General features: G+C 32.4%; 1 protein-coding gene and 1 pseudogene across 1 annotated transcript in view; both read left to right on the top strand.

Moving 5' to 3' along the window:
* Positions 1 to 293: 293 nt before the first annotated feature.
* The window catches only part of LOC148939029 (thyrotroph embryonic factor-like), a 67,858-nt gene continuing 56,606 nt past the window's right edge, over positions 294 to 11,545 (top strand). Inside the window, exons 1-2 of the mRNA XM_089107287.1 lie at positions 294 to 532; positions 7,583 to 7,738. Of these exons, the coding sequence (XP_088963413.1) occupies positions 379 to 532; positions 7,583 to 7,738 (310 nt within the window). The 5' untranslated portion in view covers positions 294 to 378. The remainder of the gene's footprint in view (positions 533 to 7,582; positions 7,739 to 11,545) is intronic.
* On the top strand, positions 5,111 to 6,557 carry LOC148939030 (uncharacterized; annotated as a pseudogene).

Below are 11,545 nucleotides of genomic sequence, written 5' to 3'. Positions count from 1 at the left end.
GTAGTGACCGTTAATTTTGTGACCTTTAATTTTGTCTACAGGAATGTTTTTATTGACGTGGAAGTAAAAGAAGGGGATTTTCCAAAAATTAAGGACTTTTTTAGTACTTTTTTTAAGCAACCATTTGCAGTTTGTTTATTGTTTTTTTTAAATAGACAACATTTTTTTTTGGAGGGGGGGGGGGTGCGGGGCGCAAGCCACAGGATAACAAATAATTGCACGATTATTAAGTATTCCTGATTTTTCATAACATGCTTATTTTTAGACCCTTTATACTGGAATTGTGACCCTTTTTTGGTTGTCTGATTGTGTATTAGGCTATTTTAGAGAATTCCTCAGTGATTAATGTTTGTCTTTTATTTTAGAATTTGAAGGAAAATGACAGCTGAAAATGTTAGTTTATTTAACCCAAATTCAGTTTTGCAACCGGAATTTGAAGATGCTTTAATGAAGTTTCTCTCGTGTGTTTCTACAGAGTTGAAGGTAGATCCTGATTTTAATGAAACTAACATAATCAATGGCAATAATGAAGGTATATTAATTAGTTTTGAAACTAGTGTTATGAATGATAAAATTGGGCATTTTATGGATTCATGTAAAATTGGCACTTTACCCTTTTCATGTATTTTACAAGTTTATTGGTACATTTTATGGCGACTTAGTTTTCACTGCACTGAATATGGGGTAAAAACAGGTTTGTCAAGTCTTTCCTCTAAAAATTCTTCTTTTTCCAGCTTAAGAGAAAAAGTATCCTAAAACCACCACGCTGAGATTCAATGCTTGAGTCTTTCGAAATTGCCGCTATAAATTGCCGCCAAATGAGTTGTTTTATAGATAGCAGTCATGCCGGTCTTTTTAATACTTTTTTTAATGAGCAGTGGCGCAAGGTTAAAATAAAAATATTAACGCTATGGACCGGCATGAACGCTATAAATAAAACAACTTATTTGGCGGCAATTTATAGCGGCAATTTCAAAAGACTTAGTCACTGAATCTCAGCGTGGTGGTGAAGAATATGGTGGAAGAAAAGATTAAAGTAAATTACTAATTGTGAATTTGAGACATTTTAAAGTTATCCAATTCAATCGCAACAGAATATAGAAGGACAGACTAGAGCTGTAGTGTGGAAGGAGATACAATATTGTCAATTTGGAAAGACTTGAAGAATATTTGTTGCAAGAAGAGGAAAGTAGACAATAATGGAGCCATCAGGGGCTCCGGTCCAAATCCCTTATGGCTACCAAAATATGCAAGGACTAACAACAATGCCTGTAGTTAACCAGTATGGGCAAATGTTTATACCAATCCAATCTAATAGCCCTAATAACATGTGTTTACCCAGTGTATCATCCTATGTACCAATGGTACCCACGCAAAATAGATATAGTCCATTGTTTGATCAGGAGTACCCACCTTTATAAAGTAGCAGAGAAGCGTATAATGAACAGGAAATAGACATGTTTGATTGTGTTAACCCCTATATTGCAGAAGGTGTGAACACTGAAATAGACAAATCAGCTACAAAAAGAAGAGCTATAAAGGTGGAGCGTCAACAACCTCAAACGAAAAAGTATAAATCAGCGAATAATGGTGGAGTCTCGTCCCAGGCTCCAAAAGTTTGACTAAAAGAGATAAATATTGAGTCAAAACGGAGACAGTGTGTGTCAACAACATTAAATATCAACAAAGAATTTGAAATTCCAGTAGAACAGCTTTTCAAGATCGGCATGATCATTGAAGTAAAGGAGGACGATAAATAAAAAAGATTCACAGAATATTTCAGACTCTCAAAGTGCATGAAAGAACTATTAAAAGAAAACAAGTTTGAGTTCGAAGTTTTGGCTGAAATAAGGAAAATATTTATTTTTGTGAAAAATGACAGAGCAGATGAGAAAATTTTGAAGCAAAGTCAAATGTGTGGCTTGCCACTACAGGCCAAGAGAAAAGTGGAGACCTTTTGAGGGATAATAAAGGGGGTACCCCTTGAAGTTCCAGAGGATGATATTTTAGATAGTATAGATAGCCCAAGTGCAATAATTGGGGACAAAAGTCAAAAAAGATTTAATAGAGAGATTATATAAATAGAAGACAGTCTTGTAATATTGCTAACATTTGAAAATAGTTCGCTTCCTCCTTTTGTATGGATGGGGAGAAGAAGACGAATTGTATATGAATATAAAAAACAATTGCTTCAATGTTATAAGTGCCAAAGGTATGGACATGTAAAGAATTATTACCCAGCAAAAGAAGAAATGTGCCTACGACGTGCTGGCAGGCATACATCTGGACAGTGTCAAATGAAGAACAACAATATACAAGATAGAACATATTTAAATAAATGTATCAATTGCTATGGTAACCACCCATCAACTTCAATGCAATGTAGTGTCAGACAAAAGAATACCGAAATTTTAAAAGTTGCTGAAAGACATCAAATGAGTTTTAGAAGAGCTGAAATAGTTTACAGGTCATATGCTGAAGTCACTAACAAACAGGCATATAAAGAAGAAGTAAAAATCAACGTATCCCTTAGGGATAATGAAACTGGTCAGATGCAGCAAAGAATAGTGAGTAGTATTATAAACAAGATTGTGATTGGTCTAGTGTTGTCACCAGAAATTTTAAGCATAGAGAACTTGCCTATCAGGGAAAAAGTGGATAAACTCTGTAATTTTATTGAAAGTTTGGGAACCATGTAAATGAACAACAGCCTTATTTTGAATCAATGTGTAAATAAATGACTGTTAAATCATCCATAAAAATTATGTCTTGGGATGCACGACCATTAGTTAAAGTGAATAATGATTTAGTACTAGACTATTGTATTAAGAATAATATTGACGTGTTTTGCATTCAAGAAACTTATTTGAACCCATATATAAATCCATCATTCAGAGACTATAATGTAGTGAGAATAGATAGATAAAATAAAGAGAGAGGTGGGGTGATTATTGGTATTAACAAGGAAATCAACCACATCCCAAATGATTTGTCAATACAGGAGGATTATCATATGGAGGTTGTTGTATGCAAAATACATCTTAAAAGCAAATTAAAGCTGAATATATTCAATATTTATATCCAAGAAGGTAATTTACTTTTAAGTGATCGAGGTCTAGAAAAAATTATAGAAACAGTGCCTGGAGGAGAGAAACTAATAATTATAGGTGATTTAAATGCACACAATGGTCTTTGGTGTGGATACGGAAGTGATAATAGAAATGGGAGAACAATCATTGAATTTTTAATGAAAAACTCAGATATATGCCTATTTACTCCCAAGGATAGACCAACTAGAATCAATAACAGAACATGAAGATAAGTGACCATAGACTTGGCCAGAGGATCAGCTTCATTGGCACCAAAAGTATCACTAACAAGTGACATGGACTCCACTCTATATAGTGATCATTTTCCCATTATGGTAGAGATTTCTAAAGATAATAGTGTATGCAAAAATCATGAAGAAACTAGCAAAGTGAATTTAAAGAAGATTAACTGGGAAGATTTTACGAATAAATTACAAGAAACAGACGTTCAGTCACAGGTGAATGGTTGTGAAGATGTCGATGAAAAGATAGATGTATTTCAAAATTCACTCTTAGAAATAGCACAAGAACTTGCTCCAAAAAGTAAAAGAGGTCCTATTCACCGCAAACTGAGTGTTTGGTGGAACAGTGACTGTACTGTAGCAAAGTAAAATCTAATAGAGGCAAGAAGAAGGTACAATCAGCTTCCAAACTTTGAAATATTTTTAATGTGTCAAAGAAGGTATGCAGTCTTTCGGCGCCAAACAGTAGAAGCAAAGAAAATTTTGTATCAAGAATTCGTGGAAAAGTCGGATTTTAGACAGCCTGCAAGTAGAGTGTAAAAAACAGTAAAAAAACTGATTACAGGAAAGACAGATGATAATGATAGCCCACCCTTGACTGTTTACGGAGCGGAGTTAGTGGAAGAACCAGAAAACGCGAATAAAGCAGTAGATTGTGTAGAGTCAGTGATTGGAAGACCAGACGATTTTAAAGATGATGAGAAACCCACATTGCTAAGGTAATAAGACTCTAATATAGAAAATGATATGGATTTTAACAGATATTTTACGGTAGAGGAATTAAAGAATGGGATTTAAAAATTACCATTAACACAATCAGGTTTAGACATGATTTACCCACAGTATGTCAAACATTTAAGTGACAAATGGATAAAAACATTGTTAGAAATTACTAACAAAGTCTGGGAAGACGGAATATTACCATAAATATGGAAGGATGAGGTACTAACTCTAACTCCTAAACAACGCAAAGATAATCCAAAAATGGTAAACTTTAGGATGATTACTCTACTTCCTGTGTTCGGAAAATCTTATGAAAGAATAGTTAAGGAGAGGCTTACATGGAAAGTGGAAAGAATAAACACTTTGAAAAATGTTCAATATGGGTTTAGAAAGAACCGATCTACTATAGAAGTGTTGCAAATATTTGTAAATGATGCAGTATATTGTTTGGAAAATATGAAAATCTGTTTATCAGTTTTATTTGATGTGATTAGTGCTTTTGATAGTGTGGTTCATCGACATATACTAGAAGGAGTGATTGCAGCAAAAGTTAGAGGACGTTTATTAAGATTTTCTTATGATTATTTACGTGAACGAGAAGTGACAGTAAAAGTGGGTAAAGCATATTCTGAAAGAAAGGTCCTGAGAAAACGTGGCGTACCACAAGGCTCCTCATTGGGGCCAGATTATTACAATATAAGTAAATTTGATATACCACTGGATACAGGAGAGGATAGAGCTGGGATTTTCGCTGATGATAATGCAATGTGGATAGTGTGTGACAGTGTTGAGGAGGGGCAACGAGTGGCCCAGGAGAAAATAAAGTTGATGGAAACGTGGGCTATGGAGAATCGTGTGAAGTTTTCGGTAGAGAAAACCAAAGCAAAGGTAATCATGCGAACAAAAAAGTATTCTGCTCTTTGTCTTTTTTTAAATGGGAAAAAAATTGAATCCGTGAACCAATTTAAATGGCTTGGAATTTCCATTGATAGAAAGCTGACGTTTAAGGTTCATGTGAGACAATTAAAGAAAACATGTTCTAAAAGATTAAATTTTATGAAAGTGTTGTGTGGAGCTAATTTTGGCCCTAAGCCCGATTTTTTTAAGGAATTTTATATAAAATACATAAGAGAAAAATTAGAATATGAAGGAATAATTGATGTGTCAGCGTCTAAGTCCTTGCTAGAGGAACTGAAAACTATTCAATACAGTACTTTAAGGACAGCTTTTGGAGCAAGAAAGACAACTCCACGAAGCTTTCTTAAATCAGAAAGTGGGATTGAGAAGCTAGGTAGCAGGAGAGACATAGCAACATTAAAGTTTTTACGGAAGACATGGATATCTGACCGGTTGAATCCAATTAAGTCAAAACTGCTAAAAGAGGGACGGTTGTGATATTCATGGAAGAAACTATTCCTTATTGTGAGGGCAAAAAAGAGAATTGAAGAGTTTCAAATGGATTGTCAGTTAACATCAATGTTGGGAATGTTCAACATGTTAATTGCTCCTCAATGGAAATCCATACCATACCAGTGCAATACTGAATTTGAAAAGTGTGATAATCTAGATTATGATCAATTACTCCAGACGAGAAAAGAAGTACAATATCTTGACACTCTGGATATCTTCACAGATGCATCCAAAGTGGATAATAGAGTGGGGGCTGCTTTTGTAATTCCCTTCAAGAATATAGTTAAACTGATGAAACTAAGTGATGCAACTGCAGTTTTTCAGGCAAAAGTAGTTGCAATAGCCAATGCAGTGAGATCTGTTCGGATTGCATAATAGATTTGGGAACCACAGGTGAAAAATATATAATTTTTTCGGATTCAACAAGTTGTTTGTAGGCAATCAAGAATATTTATCTAGCAAATAAAGTAGCTCCTGAAGTGATCTTTTGTGATGAGGAATTAGAGAAAGTACTGTAAAAGGGAGTAACCATTACATTGGATTGGGTACCAGGGTATGCAAACATTAATGGAAATGAAAGGTCTGACACTGCAGTAAAACAAGCTTCCACAGAAGATGGGAAACATTTTGAGATATCACGCCCAAGATGGTTAATCAAATTGGAGAAGTGATAAAGAAATTGAGAATAAAGACATTCGAGGACAGCCGTGCGTTCTCAACAAATATGTTAGTTATACAAAAGAAAGAAAGGCAATTTGAAAAGAAAATATATGGACCGCCAAGTAAGTATGAAGCCATGGTGATATTCAGACTGAGGTCAGGTCATGCAGGAAATCAGAAATATAGAGCCCGTTTCTATAAGGAAGATCCGAGATGTGCACTTTGTGGAAATGAGGAAACGGTAGAACATCTGTTATTCGAATGTACTGGAACAGAAGACAGGAGGAAGAATATTAGACAGTTTAGTAGAGAAAAAAGAATTCGACAGAGTAGCGACATACTAAGTGGAGCGGGCTTGAACAATGATTGTGCTGATGGACTCAAGTTGATATGAAAGTTTATAAAGGATATTAATCGGATACATCTTATATAAACCAAGTAGTATAGTGACTACAAGAAGCCTCCTGAGTCCTTGCAGGAAGAGAGGAGGAACCATCCATTTCAATTCAATTCAATCTCAGCGTGGTGGTTTTTGGAAACTTTTCTTTTAAGCTGGAAAAAGAAGGATTTTTAGAGGAAAGACTTGATGATAAAGGTTCTCCCCTTGGATAATACGTTAACTAGGATCATTATACATATTTTAAAGTAAGAATTGTTTTCTTAACATGCCTCCTTATCAGGTGCCACAATTCTAAATTTTTACCATGAACCCTTTCTCCCATATATAACACCTATGTATCCACTGTTTGACGGTTAAATAAAATTTCTAATTCTTTTTGCAAAAAATTGTCAGACAAGTTTCGATATATTCAATACAAGCGACTTTCTTTCATCGAGTGATTGAGAAAGATTGTAAAATAAGTTCATAAACACTTGTCACACAGGTTTTGTTTAGAAACCAGAAAAAAGGCTATTTTTCTGTCTGCACTGATTGAAAGATAGATTTATACTGATGTTTGAATCTTTTACTAAATTGAAAGACACCTTGTTGTCGAATTGATAACAGCTATATTTCAAGAATGGCTAAGGGCATCCAGTCTACACTTTTGGTGAATTTTAAGGGGGTGTTGAACTAGCCAAAAAATGAACCATTAGGCTGCAAAGGTTTTTAAGTTGAAGCTTGAAAGAAATGGTGTACTAATTAAGAAAAAGCATGTGTACCCAACTTGTCAAATTGGCGTATCTACAACTTCTCAGGAATAGCTAAGGTTTCTAATTTGAAGCTTTGAGGCAATGATGATGGAGATATTGCACTAGGTCAGATGATACTATGTGTATCAATAACGGCTAAAGGTATTTAGTTGAAAATTTCAGGCAGTACCAAGGGAGAAGCTGAACTGTTCTAAATCCAAATATATTATGTGAATAGATTTGTTATCAAAATCCTGTATCTGCAGTATGCCAGGAACGGCTAATGTTATAACAATATCGTTTATATTTTGTGCAATTTTTTTTCAGAATTAGAAGAAGGTAAAAAGCCAACAAATGATGACGACCTTAACCATTTTAAATACTCTGAGTTGCCAGTTAAACAGGATTGCATTTCACCAACCATTTTGACACAATTGAACCTTGACTTTCCTGGGACTAGTCTATCTGATTGCCAAAATGAAGGTATTATTTGAGAGCGATAATATTCACCTTTTATTTATCTTTTGTGATTATATTCTTTTTCTTAATTTGTTAACTTCTGTTAATTGTTTATTAAAAAAAAAATCACAAAAGTAAAATTAGTTTTTTCTTATCGTTACCTTTTCTCGAAATTTTAGTTAGAATTAAAATTAATAGACAAATATAAATAAAGTGAAGTTAGTATCCAGCATAGAAATATTTTTAGGAAACGGGTATATAGGTCCCTTACTCTTATGCACATACGTTCACCATTTTGGTGAACGTATGTTTGTTAGGATACGATATTACAAAATTCCTTTTGACTGCCATTACGCTTGACGCCTCTGATTCTAAAAAATTATAAATTCTGATTCAAAGCCAAGTTGAGTGTTATATATTATCTAAACTTATTACATATCGTTATGAGGCTGTGGAGAAGAGAAATTCTCCACCTGGGGTGCTTGTTTCTCAGTTTAATTTGGTTTCTTTGTCTATTTAGTAGTTTTATTTTTTAAACTTTTTCCTTATTCTATTTAAGTTTTTTGTCTGTGCGTTTCTAGGAAACAAAATGAAGTTTTGTTGTAAGGATTTGCCTACCCAAAATTTTACATTGTAGGCTACCCTTATAATTGATCATAGTTAAAATTTTCCTTTATTGTTTATTCTAATAATTGCAGGATCAACTACAATTAAAATCAGTAAAATCCTTTCTCAAAGGAAACACAGGTAAAATTTAATTAAATAAATCCATTTCATTAAATTGGTATATTAAACCCGACAGATTGGTGTTTTATGTATTCATAAATTACAGACAATCGCATATATATATATATATATATATATATATATATATATATATATATATATATATATATATATATATATATATATATATATATATATATATATATATATATATATATATATATATATATATATATATATATATATATATATATATATATATATATATATATATATATATATATATATATATATATATATATATATATATATATATATATATATATATATATATATATATTATGTTTAAGAGGTAATTACTTGGCAAAAAAAAAAAAAAAAAAAAAAAAAAAAAAAAAAAAAAAAAAACTGTCGTCCTAATCCAGCAATTGAGACAAATGTGCACTTGAACGAGGCTCTCACCTTACACATACATCCAACTACCTAGGACCAAACAGTATACCCAAACCATCAACCAAATAGAAAAGTCCAAATCCATACAAAGTTGTCATCAGTAAATGTACGTCGTTGTAAAATTACTCGCAAAAGCACCTTAAATATAGCAAAATATTTCCAAGTGAAACCTTCCATTTAGGGCTCATCAGAAGAAGACCACCGGCCTTAACCGGTTTCGAGGCTTTACATTCTTTACCCAGCACGGTGGCGCCTCTACCATAAGATCTATATGGTAACCCTATGTCAGGTCGAACCTGTGAAATACATGCATACTAGTCAAGCTATTAGAAATTACATACAAAAAGTGTTTCAATGCTTCCACAATCAACTCCCAGAGGTCACTGAGAGACAATTCTGGAACAAACGAACACACGTACAGATGTATCTTTTATTGGTATCTGGAACAAATTACCAATTTAAAGAACCTTAAGCTTGTTTGAAACCCCTAGAAACTCAAACTGCGAGAAATTATATTAACATATCTTTCAGTATTTCTTTATAATTTTTTGTATATTTACTTAAGAGTTCATGATACATGAAACTAAATTTTTTGAATTGCCAACTAATTTTTTGGCTGAAAAACCTCTTAAGATCAGTTTTTCGCTCAGCTTTTTACGTCTATTTTTAAAATCTGTGTAATTACTGCATATTTTTGCATACCTAAATAATTGGGAATAATAAGCCGAATAAGTAATATTTGAATGTATATTACTTTCAAGATATGGAAAATTAATTACTTCAAAATTAAAATCATCCGTTTTATTATATAATTTAAAAACTAATTTATTATTATTTGAAATATTAATATTTAAATCTAAGAAATGGTCGGAGTGTCCCATCCCATAGCTAGGCTCAAGAATTAACTCTTGTGGATAAATATATTTTGAAATCTCAATAAACTCTGCACAAATTATTACCAAGAGATCGTCAAGAAATCTTTTATTATTTGAAAGGTTATATTTTACGTTGCTTGGGCTATTTTTATTTATCATATATTCATATTCTAATTGACTTAAAAACAGGTCTGCTATGAATGGACTTGCATTCACACCCATAGGAGTACCTACGGTTTGTTTACATAAATTCCAACTAAATCTTATAAATGTATTAAATAGAACAAATTCCAATAGATCGCAGATCATATCCAAGCTATAACATCTTGAATTAATAGTACCTCTAAAGAAATTCGTCCATCGGGCTTTTTTATTAAAAGTATCAACTTTCAAAAATCCGATATTATACAAAATAAAAGATTTCTTTATCACCGTTTTCAATTTTTCTAATACTAAATTTAGTGACGAATTTGTATACAAAGTGTAAAAATCAATTGCCTCGACTTTTTTAGCTGAAACAGTCGCCTAAAAATCTATCACTTGTAACGAGTTATTAACACTCCAATAAGGTTTAAAGTTAGAAAAATTTTTTATTCCAGATCAAAATGCTTTAAATTTATTTCTAATTTCACCTAAAATTAAAGATAAATCAGTAGCCACAATTCTGGTAGGACACCTTTCTGCCCCAGCAATAAAACGTGGTTTTGAACAGTGACAAAGTAAAGCACAACAAGACACTACTGAAATATTCCAACTCTTGCATTTCAGCGAAAGAAATCCAAAATGAAATTTGAAAAATCAAGAGAATGTAACTGTGACAAGGTAAACCACGACAAAACACCACTGAAATATTCCAACTCTTGCATTTCAAGAAAAGAAATTTAAAATGAGCTTTGAAAAATCAAAAGAATGTAACTGTGACAAGGTAAACCATAACAAAATACTACTGAAATATTCCAACTCTTGCATTTCAACGAAAGAAATCCAAAATGAACTTCGAAAAATCAAAAGAATGTAGCTGTGACAAGGTAAACAACGACAAAACACTATTAAAATATTCCAACTCTTTCAATTGATCGAAATAAATTCTAAATGAACTTCTAAGAATCAAGAGAATGTAGCTGCGTTAAGGTATCCCACGATAAAACACTATTGAAATATTCCAATTTGCAATTCATAAAACAAATTCAAAATTAACTGTCAAATATCAATAAAGTGTTACTTTGACATGATGAACCACGACAAAAACACTACTGAAATATTCCAACTCTTGCATTTCACGAAAGAAATTCAAAATGAACTTTGAAAAATCAAGAGAATGTAAAAATCCAAAAGGAAAGAAATTCAAAATGAACTTTGAAAAATTTAGAGAATGTAACTGTGACATGGTAAACCATGACATAACACTACTGAAATATTACAACTCTTGCATTTCAACGAAAGAAATTCAAAATGAACTTTGAAAAATCAAGAGAATGTAACTGTGACATGGTAAAGCACAACAAAACACTACTGAAATATTCCACCTCTTGCATTTCAACGAAATAAATTCAAAATGAACTTTGAAAAATAAAGAGAATGTAAATGTGACAAGGTAAACCAAGACAAAACACTACTGAAATATTCCAACTCTTGCATTTCAACGAAAGAAATCCAAAATGAACTTTGAAAAATCAAGAGAATGTAAGTGTGTTAAGGTAAACTACAACAAAACACTACTGAAATAATCCAACTCTTGCATGTCAATGAAAGAAATTCAAAATGAACTTTGAAAAAT

This window comes from Artemia sp. Qi Xiang Cuo, unplaced genomic scaffold (genome assembly GCF_049724085.1).
Source record: "Artemia sp. Qi Xiang Cuo unplaced genomic scaffold, ASM4972408v1 HiC_scaffold_22, whole genome shotgun sequence".
Lineage (NCBI taxonomy): Eukaryota > Metazoa > Arthropoda > Branchiopoda > Anostraca > Artemiidae > Artemia > Artemia sp. Qi Xiang Cuo.
This window is presented reverse-complemented; position numbering and strand designations above follow the sequence as displayed.